Genomic DNA, 14,357 nt, shown 5'->3' on the forward strand with positions numbered 1-14,357 from the left:
GGCGATACAACACCAACTTCCATCCAAACCAGCTTCAAAAGGGCCTTTATCAGCCAAAATGTGCTAGAATAAATGCCGAATACCTTGCCGAATCTTACTATGCACTCGGGAAGAATGTACCGCGTCAATCTCCTTTCGCCACAAAGTCTACCGTGTTCCGCCCAGCTTACAAAGACGATTTTTTTCTCAAGCCCTTCCGCCGACGCTACACAATCTGTTCGTGATATATCAGGATCAACTTCGGAGAAGAGAGAGGGTATGTGTCATAAAGTGGGGCAGTGACATCTCCCATCTAAACATTCTTCAATCAAAACGCATCGGGGACCCCAGTGAGAGCCCTTCCAAATTGTATAGAAGTCAGTTCTTGGAAACCTCCATGTCTTCGAGCAGTATTCATCTACCATATCAAACCAACAACTTCACACACCACTTTGCTCACCAGGGGATAACTCTTTGAGTGTGTGATTGTCAAATTGGATCGAAATCGATACATTTCCAATCCACCTTGCTGATTCTCTCACTCGGAAAGAATGTATAAGGGACAGCAAGAGGGCCAATTTAATATGAAGTCGTTAAGTAAGACGGCATGTGCCTTTCTGTACCAGGATTGACGGCCGAGACTCAAGAAGAAGTAGCTCAAAATAGAATCAGCTCCTTCTGGGACAGGTAGTGGATGGGGTCAGCGGTGAGATTGAATCAGATAAGATTACAAGCATGTTATTACAAGCAACATGCTTGCGATCTTATCTAATCAATCAACTACCGACTGGTGGAACGGGGGGTTATGTGAAATCCGCATTTCTGAAAGAAAAAAAAAATTCTGACCGTATCAGAAGAGGTGTATTAATTCCTCTCAACGCACCGTTAGCGGGTATAGTTAAAGGGGTTTAGCGTGGAGAGAATTGTCTACAAAAAAATCGTTATGATGCAATCTTAATGGGCAATTCTCAGGGTTTGATGATATATGAGAGTTCAGAGAAACACATTAGCAAAACCACGCTTTTTTACTCGTGATTATAGCGTTCGAAGTTCGCTGACAATGAAAGCTAAATCTTCTGTGTATCAGAGGTCAAAGGGTTGAGATCAGTCTTCCAGAATTTCGAGCGGAGCGAGTAGCTCCACACATGCCAACTCAAATTGGACACTATTCGCAGATCTCGTTTACGAGAACAAATGTCACTCATTGATCAAAGTGGGATTGTTAGTTTGATTTAAATGGAATAATCGGATATAGAGCCTCTATACAAAATGGCGTGATGGCCTTGAAAATTTGCCTAGATCATTCGTCTCAATTCTTACCTCAATTCACTTCAAAGTCAAGATGCTCTTCTCTTCTTTGTGGTCGACGACATGTTTGTTGATCTCGTCTGTACTGACCGATCATGCCAACGCTAAACCATATGTTCTGGACCACAGGACAAATGTCTCGTACACTGGAATTACCTCTAGCAAAGGGGTGGAAAGTTTCCGGGGTATCCGATACGGTTTAGATACAAGTGGTGAAAACAGATTCGCACCTCCCCGAGCTTTCGTTCCTCCCCACGGCTATCACCACAATGCTACGGTCCAGGGTTTTGATTGCCCTCAGCCTTCAGACTCGGGTTTCTTGTTCCAAACAAATGTTACAAATCTTTCAGAAGATTGTTTGAATCTGAATATTGCCAGACCATCTTGGGCCAAGAATGGCTCAAAGTTGCCAGTCATGGTTTACATCTATGGAGGTAAGTGATTTTATAAAACTCTATTATTTGAACCCACTAACCAATTCAGGTGCATTAATTGTCGGGACCATCAATGAAAGGACCACTGCACCTGACGGATTTATCCATGCATCGGTTGCAGGCGGCGAACCTGTAATCTATGTTGGAATGAACTACCGTGTCAACATCTTCGGGTTTCCAGCTTCTGAAGCTCTGAGGCAAAATAACTCTCTCAATGCGGGTCTCCGGGATCAAAGATTGGCTCTTGAATGGATCCAACAAAACATTGAAGTCTTTGGGGGAGATAAAGACCGAGTGACAATCTTCGGACAATCATCAGGAGGTTTGAGCGTTGCTCTACAAATCCTCGCGTATGGAGGCTCGAAACCTGTACCTTTTCACGCAGCTGTAATGGAAAGTACTGCACTCGAGCCAACTATGACATCGAATATTAGTTTCAACTCCACTGCTGCGGTTGCTGCTTTCGCTGGATGCAATAGTAGCGATTATCAATCCATGGCCACGATTGCCTGCTTGCGATCACTCTCCATGGAGACTCTCTTGAACCACATGATTTACCAAGAAGTCGATAGCGCTGACAGTAATGATGGAGATGTTTATCTCCCAACCGTCGACCAAGATTTCCTTCCTCAAAAAGCATCGCAACTCCTCGCACAAGGGAAATTTGCCAAATTACCTATTATTGGTGGATGGATGGAAGATGACGCCACATTCTTCACACCGACCATTATTGAGACCGCGAATGACACAAGAGACTTCTTGTCCAGCATATACACAGCCGTCAATACCACTACATTTGACGAGCTTTTAGATCTGTATCCTGCATCCGAATTCCAGGCGGATCCCAGCGCAAACTTAAGTACCGAGTTTTATCGCTGCGCCCAGATCTTCCGCGATATCTTGCTCGTCTGCCCCACTGTTCTTTTCAGCCAAGCCATGGCTAAAAAATACAACACTACCAACCCACCATCATATTTGTACGTCGGAAATCAAACAATCATGACCTCCTATCTCGATTCTACGGGTCAGCCTGGGCTTGGGGTTATCCACACTAGTGACCTTGCGTACCTTTTCAACAATATTGATCTTTACAATGTCACGGATCTCGACCTTCCGGATTATGTGTTCGAGCCTACGGAAAGTGATTATGCGTTAGCGAAGAGCTTACCGTTGTCGTGGATCTCGCTTGGAACACACGGGAACCCGTCGAGGATTAATGGATCAATGCCGGGATGGACATCGGCATGGCCAACCACGGGAGGGGAAGGAGAGATTTTTGTCATTGGAGGTGGAAATGAGGGGATGAGTAAACTTGGAAGTGATGGGGTGAATAGCGGAGTAGTGGGAGAGAGGTTGGTGGAGAGATGTGGTTTCTTGGGGAGAGAGGATGTGATTGAGCAGTTTCAGTTTTGATTATAATGAAATTGGCTTTGCACAAGGAAAATTACGTGCACAAATGATTTAATCTGATGGCTACATGAAGTTAAGAGGTGATCATGCCAGAAACTACCACGTGTAAATCGGAAATAGGAGCAATTAACCTCATGCATGATTGTCGCAGATGGGGCAAAGGTCTTCCCATGCAAATCATGATTTCGTTGGCTGAAAATCAATGGTGGTTTCTACGTTACTTCAGACCTGGACGTAAGTCAACAATGCCTTGATGAGGCAGGTTTCAGTCTACAGACCATAAAACCCCATGGCAGCCTCGTTGTTCTATCTTCATCGAACATATAGAATCCTATCCTTCAAGAAGGTCTATCAGCCACTGTTAACTCGTATTGTTTAGATGGGAATGGAAAAACTTCGCTCCCAACGGCAACTGGAGCTATCTTACCTCACCGATGAGGCTGTTCTCTGATTGGCAACTTGATTAAGATTGGGGTTGATTTCCTTGGATCAGTTTTCGGCTCATACTTGGGTCTAAGTTGTTGGCAATTACTAATTGGTAGTTATCCTAAGCGTGTGCGAAGAATAAAAAATATATGTACAGTTTGAAAGATACATGCGAAACAGCTTGTCAATAACCTCTCCGATCTTCGTGCGCTCTCCACTTCTTCCCACTAGCTCCCCTGAGAACTCTTTTCCAACCCATTGCTATATTTAAGGGTACAAAGCCAAAGGACTAACTCCCTGGGCTGGTCCTAACGTAGTCTCATATTGCAATTTCCACCACTCGACCCTTGTACGATCTTGCATAAATTGTCTGAATTGACTGGTCTGTGTTGTATTGCTCGTATAAACCGTGCCTCCAATATCCAAGCTCTTTCTAGGTGATCCAGAAGTTGAAGCCTTCTGCCATTCATCACTGGTAACCCAAGCCAAGAAAAGTTTGGCAGTGTTAGGTCTCTTGGTAGAAATAAAAGCCGCAGCTGTCTGTGCCCATGCCATGTGTTGTTCCGGGGCTGCTGGTTGCGCGATTTTGAAGTATGTTTCATTTGAGGGTGGATACGTGGTAAACGAGAGAACTCTTCCTTCAGGGGAAGAACCAGATGCGGATGCGGTGGCGTTGTTGTGGTTGTCTCGCATGACAAAACCGGGAGTGGCGGTTCCGCGAACCCATTGAACGTCTTGTTTCGCAAGAGCATCGAGCCATTCAAACCCATATTTTTCAATGATGATGGAGAAAAGATAGCCGATCGCATCATCATCGTTAGGGTATGTGGCCACAATCTTACCCTTCCACTTAGGGTCTAGGAGGTCAGCATAGCTGGTTGGAGCCTCGGAATCTGATACATAAGTACTGTCCCAGGAGAAACTTCCGAAGCTGCCTAGAGAAAGTAGTTAATATTTTATACTCGAGCATAATTAACCAAGCAACATATACTAACCAATGTTGACAGGCAAGAAAGCACCATCAAGATCCGTCTCTCCCGAGTAAAGATCGGCGAAAGTTGGAGGCTTGTAGAACATTAAACGCCCCTCTTCCTTCCATCGTTGGAAATCATTGAGAGTTTGAAGAACGGCGATATCGACGGTTTCCTTGTTAGCCCAGTACGCTCTATCAATTCGACTGTCGTGGTATTTTGAGAGATCGACTGTAAGATTGAGATGAATCTTTGGGAAGCGTGCAGCCCAAGCTGCCTGCATGGCTACACCTTGAGCTCCAGCTAGAATTTTGTCAATACATATCCATTTTAATAGAAAAGCGATAGGATCAAAGCTAGTCATCAAAAAAGTTACTAACCATCACCACCTGAAGCTACGACCAGTTTTCTATCTTCCTTAAGGGCTGCAGCGTAAAGCTCGTCGATAGTCGAGGTATCGATTGGAACACCGCTCACCCGAGCAAATGAAGTGCCAAAGATGCTGCTCAAGGCAAGTGCTCCGGCAGTCGGGAAACGCATTTTGGATCGAGATGAAGCAGGAAAGATTGACTAGAAAACGACTTCAAAACCCGTGGTCTGCTCTAGAATGAATAGAATTCGTAGAAGATGGGAAGCTCTTATATATATTCCTCAAAAAAGAAAACATGGATGGATCTACCAATGGGGCTGATCGTTACCAACTGCAACCTCTCGCCATTTCTGCTGTGCACTCGCACCATCCCGAGTCTTACCCGGCATTTCTATCAAAACGCAATTGTTCCTAGAAATCACCATCGATGATAAATCATGACGAGATCAAAGTTCCACAAATTTTTACCAACGGCTCCCTCCAAATGCAACTCTGCAGCGTGATACAGAAGGTTAAGTTGACATCTACTGCAATCAGTAATCGCTCTAATTAAGATGAGGTTACTTACGTGAGCAGAATGTCACTCGGTAGGGTAAACATCCTTGTTTTGCCGAAGTACATAACCTTAAAATCAACCTTGATTCGCCGAATACCCCATACATTTTTTCGTTCGTATATGAAGTACATGGAGACTTTAAGGAAGGTTGAAGTCAACATCGGACGGTGCCCCTGACTAGGACAAGATAAGATGGGGTAGACCAATGATCTACCGGGTTTTGAGTCCGTGCATGGGAAACTGACCTATCGGTGCAGGTCTGTGCCTCTGAAAATTATGAAAATTATGCGTTAAGCGGACTTTACCGATTTTCCATCCCAAGTATCTACACATTCTTTGAATTCTATGACGTCCTCAAACTCCTGAAACTATAATCAATCTAAGTTTCGATTGATTCTCCCTATGCATATACCAATACGGTTGTTATAGCAAGCGTTCACCTCCGACTTTCTTAATTTCCAAGGTTAAAGCAGGGTTAGTTTGAGGGAGCCGAGACTTCGTTCACTTCTACCGAAGCTTCCAGGATTCCCCTCGTCTCCGCCGACTGCCGTATCGCCTATAGTGCTTTCAATGCCAAAACGGGTGACTTCGGCATATGGCATGGGGATGTTTTGCCGTAAATAAAGCGAGCGGTGATGGAAAAAGCACATTGAAATGATGATATGCAAATATCGGACATTGGAATGTGGAACCCAGGAAACGGTATTTCATGCAATTAGACACCTTAGTATTCCAGTACATTGGGGATATAGTCTGAGAGAACTATTCATCACGGAGGGGAGTCCCTCGACCGATAAGCTAGACTTAGAATGCTGCGGATTTCTTCGGCGCTCTCAAAGTGCGCTCTGAGAGCACCATCAACGGAAATTCAGAAATTCCGTTGCAGGTTACCATTTAAAGTCCATTAGCCGCAAAAATAGCATGAACATCTAGACGATATAAGATCTACTGCAGCTTGATGGCTTTAATATTTTCAACTCTAATCTTTCTCTCCTAGTCCTGGGCACCAAAAAAGACAACATTCGTTTGTAAGAATTGTTATAAATGCTAGCTGGAAGCTTTCAAAGACCCCCGAATCAATAATATTATCAATTTGAAGGGGATGGAAAGTGATGCACAAGACTTATTTATGGTACGGAAAGGGAATTTCCGCAACATCAAATATGCCGAAATTTCTCATTTTTGCTTCGAAGAACTGATATCACTGATAGTGCGTTGCCCAGTAGAAAACGGAAGCTTCTCAGCCTAACATTCTTCTATTTTCCTCACAACTTTGATACGAGCATAGTTCCTTAGAGTTATTGGACATTTAATGGTATACATTGATGAGATGGGAAGGTAAAACTACGAGGGACTGAGATTGATGAGGAAGTAGCTTTGCGTCACGATGTCTCTTTCCCATCGTTCCCATCGTTCCCATCGTTCCCATCGTTCCCACGATCGCAATTGCTCTTTCTATTAGTGACTCTGAAAATTCACTCTGATTTGGACTTTGATCTTTCACATGCTTTGAAATCCAAACACATTACATGAAATTATAACTATAATCAAGGTATACAACACGTCTGCACACCATTTATTCTAATGTCAACAAAGCTTTATACCAAGCAATTACATACTGTTTATTATCAGAACCATTACCAAAATCATCCGACAACATCATCTATTATCACTCGCGATGGCCTCTCAATGCCCAGTACCCTCGTGGTGTCTAGTCTGTTGCAAACTTTATGATCCGCAATATACATTAGGACATGGCTACAATATAGCAACCATCCTCTGTTTCCCTGGAAGCTTACCCAAATTTCCATCCGACCACCAAAGAGAAGGTCATGCCGGGATATATGTACACAACCCTGAACCATCTGATGTCTTTCGAAGACGCAATATAGATGTGGCATCGCATCTTACAGGATCCAGCTTCGAGGAAGATGAATTGAAGTCCACACCAATACAGTTTTCTAAAAGGTTCGAGGAATTTAATTTTGTAAAGAGTCCCGCGGTTTTGGAGGCGTTGGAACTGGTACCACAAGTAACGAGTCAGTTCTTGGAATTTTCTCTGAACAGATGAAGCGTATGTGCCGTGGCTCTCCTTCCTATGCATCATATTAAACACTTTCAAGCGTACCTCTTCCATCTCGTGCCATGGTATTCTCAGTTTCTTTGCTGGGAAACATCATAAACGCAGTAAGTAAACCACGCATTCATTACTGTCGGGTTGCTACGTTTTATTCTCGAAAATGGATATAAAACTTATTCATCGTCCCCATCCAAACACATGTCTACTAGAAGTAAACAGGGGGGTGTTGGTTTACGTATTATAGAAGAGGCGGGTCGTTGTGGAATCGCTTCATGGGTCGGCAATGTTCCGGAATAGTGGATTGTGAGTTTTCGGGCTTAACTACTTGTATCAAGCAGCGCAGCTTATTCACTTCGCACCATTGCACAGGGTGTTTGAACAAAACAACGGCTGCTGTTAATTATCCGCCTGTGTCTCTACAGAGTTAAAAAAGAGATCGCGTGGAACCATGCCACTCCTGCCAAGCACTGCTTCCACCCTCAGGGTATCTTCCGCTCTGGGCCTGATATCTATCCTCTGCCATCACTCCAACTCACACCGCATCTTCACAGCCCTCTATTACCACCACTGAGGACTCCATTCCAATCTCCGATAAGTAACATAGCGACCATAAGGACAGCCATATGGCCCACACATTCTAGCATCTGGTTCCATGGGTCTACCCACATTCATGGAGTGTCTTCGACAGGCATTATTCGATGGATTATTACCATACACGATTCGAAGAGGTGGAAGTCTGTTATGAGGAAATGCGTAAAAGTCGCGGATGTTGGTGGGAGTTAGATGGTCTCTTGAAGGAATTCTTGGACGGTGGGGATAGACGTGGAAATGATAGGGATTCATGATTATGATTAGATTGATGGTGGAGCAGGTTTTCGTTGAAGTTCTAGTTGGTCTCAAGCTGAAGGTCCGTCGCTTTGTTTGGTTGACTAGACTTGTAAGCTTACTTTGGCTCGAAAATCTAGCTATCAGTACTAATTGAGTGTTTTTGATAACAATTAGATGAAATCCTCAAAGCTCGAGCTATATTAAAAGTTGTAAAGGAAGATGGGAAAAGAAATTGATTTTGAAGCGAAGCATTTTATAGTTAACTTTTGAATCTTCTTCATTCCATTCATCTTGAATGAGCGCAGGGTGATTCATGGATACGATTTTTTGCTAAACATCTTTCTATCAGTTTATTATAAGAATGAAAGCAGCGTTTGATTTAGGCGTTTGTCCTATCAAGCTGAAAGTATGATTCAAAGGCAAACTTACACTCATGTTCGAGGCGAGATCACGAATCGCAGAAATTTCCCCACGGCAAGGCATCTTTATAGATTGCTACAATTTGATTCATGAAAGATCAAAATGCCCTAATATGATAGTTCCTATGGAATTGAGACATACAAAAATTTCAATCACACCCAGTGTGCAATCTTTCATTCTAAGAGGAGTTCATTGTACCTTACGAAGATATGGATGAGTATCCATGTTTGTTAAATGATATACAATTCGGGTTAAAAGAAATGTCTGTATTGAGTGCTTGAAGGCAGAAGGGAGCCTATTTTCTTGCTTTCTCGATCTAGACCTGGAGAGTCGCGTTTTAGTGTAGCCACAACCCTTCCATCACAAAGAATCTTTGGATACCCTTCGTTTGACGGAGGCATGCGTTTTCTGCAGCTACTTAATTTCGTCACTCGAGCCAAAGCAAGTCAAAGATTACAGTGCTGTGAGATTGTGGCGCTGGTGTATTTTGTGGCTGCACTAAAGCTCACACGAGCTCATGCGTGGCATATTGTGGAATTTGAGAGACTCTTGTTGATTTTTCGTGAAACATAAAATTGTTTGTCAACTAGAAGAATCGCTCGGAATTGACTAAGGAGGAAGAGATTACATCAGACTGTTGGTTTTTCCGTCAAATTAGATTCGCACATGCAAAAATAGAATCTCGCCCGTGAACCTCTCTTTGGATTCGCCACCGTAAGACTACAACTCACAGTCTTCGTTCTCGTAGCTGGAAACTTCCAGAAATAAGAACAGTGAAGCAACTTACAACATACAAGATAATACATGAAGCCACCTCGGTTTTGATTCATGTATTTATAATAGAATCTAAGAGGTCCAGGTCGAAAGAGGTGGTTGCACTCTAGTGTTCCCGCGATTACTGTTCACAACGTGAGCACACGTATTCCGTGCAGCTTACAAATTTTCATGACGCTTGAAATGTAAGCTCGCTTGAAATTTTCTATATCTCATAGCGAACAGATCCACATGCTTATTGAACATGTATTGGATGAATCAACTGAGATGTCCAGCTTATTCAAATTTCAGTCTGCAATGGTGGCTTCCCGCTGAGCGGACTTAATGCACCATGATATGACACAGCTATGACGGTCATTTGGGGAGACGAGTAACCTTGTATGCCTTAAAGATATTCAAAAGATGTGTATAAAGAGAGACTTCCTCCAAAAAGCAGATAAACTCAATCTAAATAGCAATTCATAAAAAGATAGAGTTAAACAATCAACACAATGTTATCCTTCAAATCCATAATCGCTCTCATCCTCACCCCGATGAGCTTGGCTACTAAAGTCCAGCATCTTGCAACGCCACTCTCATGGGACGTCTTCCACGCCCCCGAGCTTCCAGTTGTTGATCCGCCACATAACTACACCATATCTCCTACTTCTTTTACACTCCTACACGGCCAGTCGACCGCCGTCCTCGTTGATGCTCCGGTCAACATCGAAACCTCCCATGCACTAGCAGACTGGGTTTCTGAAATTATCGGCAACAAAACTCTAACCCACATTTATGTTACTCACGGCCATGGCGACCATTTCTTTGGCATCCCAGTTCTCCAACAACGTTTCCCTGGTGTGATCGCTGTAGCCACTGAACGAACTATCGCACATGTAGCCGAACAATTGAGTTATGCAGAATTTATCGAGTTCTGGTCTGCTACATTTCCTGATCAGATACCTACCCAGAATGAAACGATTCAGCCGTTACCTCTCAATGGAAAATTTTACCTCGAGGGTCATTTGCTTCAGGCTGTCGAAGTTGGACAGTCGGATACATATAACACGACTGTTTTACACGTTCCTTCTCTAGAGCTCGTGATAACTGGCGATGCCGTGTATGGAGAATGTTTCCAATATCTTGTTGAGACCAATACCGCGGAATTAAGGGCAGAGTGGATAAGAGCTGTTGATAAGATCGAGAGTTTACGACCAAAGATTGTGGTGCCAAGTCATAAGCAGATCTGGGATGGATATGGGACAGATCATTTTGAGAAGACTAGACAGTATATCAAAGATTGGGAGACCTTGCTCGAAGTTGCAACGAGCGCTTCGGATTTGAAGGAGAAAATAATCGCTTTATATCCACAGAGAGTTGGGGACTGGATCTTGGGAATTAGCATTGACGAGGTTTTTCCTAACCAGAACAGTGTGAAGGGAAGGGATTTCTTTCCGGCTCCTAGGACTTAGTAGATACGAAAGGATGTAATCTGCTCGATGTAATCAGGAAAATAGAGAGCAATTGAAAAGGGGCCAAGTTAATTTATTGTCAACCTCATTTCTTGGCGCGAGATATTATTAGCACTTTTTTTTTTTTACATTCGAACCCATAACATTGCCTTCTTACGTCGTTGTGATGTCAGCAATGTGCTTTGTAGATGGAGCTATCGTACACAGTAGCTAGAAGATAGGCTCAGACCATTACAAATCAACCACATGATATGTATAACTTTACACGTGATAATTTGTATTTTCTCCGCTTCTTCATATCTCCATGCGCGTTTTATGTCAAACATTCTTAGTAACTTCCCGTCTCACAGTACAGCTCATCTCATAACGTACACCATTCCAGATATCAAAGCACCCTTTATCCCGACAAAGCCCATGACGACGGAATGAACCCAGAACCTGCCCGTGTCTAGTACCCGCACATCTGCATTCGTAAAACCGAGTCATCGTCTCGTACTGATGAAGTTACGAATAAATAAATAACCTTATACTTCGCAAATTAACTGGGTGATGAGCGTTGCATAACCGAATGCGTATTTGGTTGAATAGATGAGCCATAGGTGGGATGTCTGGATGATTCGGGTGGTGATGAAGAAGTGATCGGTCTGGAATTGAATCGGGGAGTGGGGCCGAGATTTGGTAAGTACTTCCAACGTGTATGAACGAAGACAGAGGTAGATACTCGCCTACTGGATGTATAAGAAAGAAGAAGAATGACAATGGTGGATTGACTGATTGTGAATCTAGATACTGCTAAAGTGATGGGTGAGATAATTGTATACCTTTGGTGCGGATAGGAAAAGGTGAAAAGAAGATACAGCACCCAAATGGACTTTCAAAAGCGCATATTTTTTTAAGTCATTTTAATATGTAGCGAGTTCAGATGTCAGGATTTTTACAGACTATTATATTAGATAGAACGTGCTTCATTTTGATACCGTATGCTATGTATATATGTACTTACTTTTTCCTCATCCGTTCATCCATCATGCACTAATTCATTTCGGAAATTTCCTTAAAACTATTTACAAAAAAAAGTCCCCTCTTAAAAACAAACTATTCATGCCAAGCTAGCAGTAATGTTAGGAAGCAATGCTTCAGTGAACTGCCAGAGCAGAGTTGAATCTTGAGCATGGAAAGCAGCTCCTGTGTAGAAAGTGTTTTGTTGTCCTTGAAGTGCATACAAATCACTGTAGAAACCAGCAGCAATAGCTTCAGCTGGAACCCACAACTCAAATGGTGTATGTCTGGTATATGCGAGGAGTTCTGGGGTGCTCTCAGTCATACCTGTGATCTGGAGTCTTTCAAGCTCGCCATACATGGCAGCACGGACTTCGTCGTCGGTTATAGAGATTGCGGAACCGTAGTAAAGATTGAAGACATCTGGGATGGCAGTAGGGTTGATGGCATACGTGGCTGGAAGAGGTGGAAATCCGTAGGTGGTGTTATCGGCGACGTTGACAATGGAGATACCGGTTGGAAGGCCAGTATTGCCAAAGACACCAACGTAGTATCCGGAGTTGTTGAATTGAGAGAAAAGGGTTTGCTCTGAGGTGCTAAGATCCCATCCTGCAAGATTGCTAATCTGAGGTGTAATGCTGAAGACCAATTTTTGGGCATTGATGAACTTGTAGCCGGTAGGAGTGCTAATAAGAACTTGGGCACAATCACCACTTCGGTCGACTGCGATAATTTTTGCGCTCAGGAAAACGTTGTCGTCACCGATAATTTGTTGTGCCGATTCGTAGAGTAAGCTATTATCCTGTGCAGCGGTTGCCAAGAAACCAGTGGTAAAACATTCGATGACACCCGGACCAAAGTTTTTGAGAACGTATAAAGTAGGCTTGGACAATAGATCTCCCAGACCCTGAGCAAAGTTGGAAATGAATCCAAGAAATTCTTTGCCGAAATTGTATTTAATTGCGAACTCCCCAAAAGTGAGCAAAAGATCTTCTGGTACTGGGTCTGGTAAATCAAATCCATTCTCCAGATAGGGGTATTTCGCAAGTTGTTCCATGTAGAGCATAAGGCCAGCGGTAAAGTCAGCAGTCGTGTAAGTAGAGTTCTCAAGACCGGTTCGGAAATCGGCATATACACTTGATTGAACATATTCCGTTGTGTTGGCCACTGCCAAAGTGACGTTAAGACGTGCAGCATAATTTTTGACAAGATCGATATTGTGGAAGATAATAACACCATAGTCATCTGAAACCCCAGTTGCAGGGTCAATGTAGGTTTCTGTGTGACCCCCCATGCGAGCTTTATTGTCAATGACTGCCACAGTCTTGCCCGCGTCGAGGAGACCAATTGCTGCATAGGTTCCAGAGGATCCACCACCAATCACTACCACATCCCTTTCAACATGTTCGACGTTGTGGTATATAACACTGTTAATAGTGACAGAGGCAGTAGTGCTTAATACCGCGGCAAATGCTCCAAGAGAAAAATAGCCTGTGGCAGCAGCCAAAAGCAATGGAGTAACTTTGAAGATAGCCATTTCAATGCTTGTAATTGATTGTAACACTTGAAGGAGGATATTGAGAGGAAGTGGAGGAAGAGGAAGATAATGAGGATGCTGTTGAAAATCGGAATAATAATCAAAGGTGCCGCCAGACTTTATATATCTAGGTGCAGGAAGCAAACGCTGGGCAAGACATTGAAAGAAGCCTGTGCTCTGTCATGTCATCCTACTAAGGATTTTGCGTCGTTCGACCAAGATCTATAGGATACCAGATGGCAAGTAGCATGGGGGTTCGTTTAGTCATATCCCTCTAGGTCTTTTTTGGCCAACCAGATATCATGCATTCCGAACCCTTGCTTCAATGGAAGAATTCTGGAAGACTATGTGACCAGGTATATTACGATCCGTGTCCGTGATATACTCAAATGGGGAATTTCGAGTACTTAGTGATTGGCAGGCAGGAAGGTTCGCCGCATTGACTTCAACCCAATGTGTGCGTTAGCCAATGTTGATCCTAGGAGATCCTTCACGAATAAAGAAGGCAGGCTCGCCCCGTCTCAGAATTTTTATCAATAGCGTTCCAATACTGAGTGGGCGGAAGGATTCGCACACATATTGTAGAAATCTTAAATTTTGGCTGTACAAAGATTTTGCGTTTGGCTCTACGTGTGTTGGCGTCGTTATCCTGGCTCCGGGTAGTTACCACTAGCGGGTCTTGCAAGTTATTAACCTTAGTGCGCACACGCGAAGCACGAACATGAACAACTCCACCCCCATTTCTCACTCAAAATACTAAATTCTTACTTCACTCCAGAATAATCTCTATTTTTGGATGGTGGAGCACGCGTTA

The 14,357-nt window shown here is 43.4% G+C and overlaps 4 protein-coding genes across 4 annotated transcripts; 2 read left to right on the forward strand and 2 right to left on the reverse strand.

The window, feature by feature from the left end:
- The first annotated feature begins 1,185 nt into the window (after positions 1-1,185).
- On the forward strand, positions 1,186-3,392 carry BCIN_09g00450 (hypothetical protein). The gene is made up of 2 exons (XM_001552600.2): positions 1,186-1,721; positions 1,771-3,392. The coding sequence occupies exons 1-2, from the start codon at positions 1,322-1,324 to the stop codon at positions 3,132-3,134; spliced, it is 1,764 nt and encodes a 587-aa protein (XP_001552650.1). The 5' UTR covers positions 1,186-1,321; the 3' UTR covers positions 3,135-3,392.
- Positions 3,393-3,490: 98 nt separating this feature from the next.
- Positions 3,491-5,570, reverse strand: BCIN_09g00460 (hypothetical protein). Its single transcript, XM_024694858.1, has 4 exons — positions 5,467-5,570; positions 4,909-5,422; positions 4,553-4,831; positions 3,491-4,492 (listed from the first exon to the last, which is right to left on the reverse strand). The coding sequence occupies exons 2-4, from the start codon at positions 5,066-5,068 to the stop codon at positions 3,825-3,827; spliced, it is 1,107 nt and encodes a 368-aa protein (XP_024550651.1). The 5' UTR covers positions 5,069-5,422; positions 5,467-5,570; the 3' UTR covers positions 3,491-3,824.
- Positions 5,571-9,855: 4,285 nt separating this feature from the next.
- On the forward strand, positions 9,856-11,095 carry BCIN_09g00470 (hypothetical protein). The gene has a single exon (XM_001552603.2). It carries the CDS (start codon positions 10,048-10,050, stop codon positions 11,005-11,007), a length of 960 nt encoding a protein of 319 aa, XP_001552653.1. The 5' UTR covers positions 9,856-10,047; the 3' UTR covers positions 11,008-11,095.
- An 862-nt stretch (positions 11,096-11,957) lies between these two features.
- BCIN_09g00480 (hypothetical protein) lies at positions 11,958-13,801 on the reverse strand. Its single transcript, XM_024694859.1, has one exon. It carries the CDS (start codon positions 13,541-13,543, stop codon positions 12,107-12,109), a length of 1,437 nt encoding a protein of 478 aa, XP_024550652.1. The 5' UTR covers positions 13,544-13,801; the 3' UTR covers positions 11,958-12,106.
- Positions 13,802-14,357: the final 556 nt, after the last annotated feature.

The sequence above is a fragment of the Botrytis cinerea genome, chromosome 9 (assembly GCF_000143535.2).
Source record: "Botrytis cinerea B05.10 chromosome 9, complete sequence".
NCBI classification, from domain to species: Eukaryota; Fungi; Ascomycota; class Leotiomycetes; order Helotiales; family Sclerotiniaceae; genus Botrytis; species Botrytis cinerea.

Excerpts from the sequence above, each read along its gene's own strand:
- BCIN_09g00460 (XM_024694858.1), bottom strand. The coding sequence starts at position 5,068 with ATGCGTTTCCCGACTGCCGGAGCACTTGCCTTGAGCAGCATCTTTGGC. Across the intron at positions 4,832-4,908 it reads CGTAGCTTCAGGTGGTGATG|CTGGAGCTCAAGGTGTAGCC; the intron begins GTTAGTAACTTT and ends ACAAAATTCTAG. Across the intron at positions 4,493-4,552 it reads TTTCTTGCCTGTCAACATTG|GCAGCTTCGGAAGTTTCTCC; the intron begins GTTAGTATATGT and ends TACTTTCTCTAG.
- BCIN_09g00480 (XM_024694859.1), bottom strand. The coding sequence starts at position 13,543 with ATGGCTATCTTCAAAGTTACTCCATTGCTTTTGGCTGCTGCCACAGGC.
- BCIN_09g00450 (XM_001552600.2), top strand. The coding sequence starts at position 1,322 with ATGCTCTTCTCTTCTTTGTGGTCGACGACATGTTTGTTGATCTCGTCT. Across the intron at positions 1,722-1,770 it reads CATGGTTTACATCTATGGAG|GTGCATTAATTGTCGGGACC; the intron begins GTAAGTGATTTT and ends TAACCAATTCAG.
- BCIN_09g00470 (XM_001552603.2), top strand. The coding sequence starts at position 10,048 with ATGTTATCCTTCAAATCCATAATCGCTCTCATCCTCACCCCGATGAGC.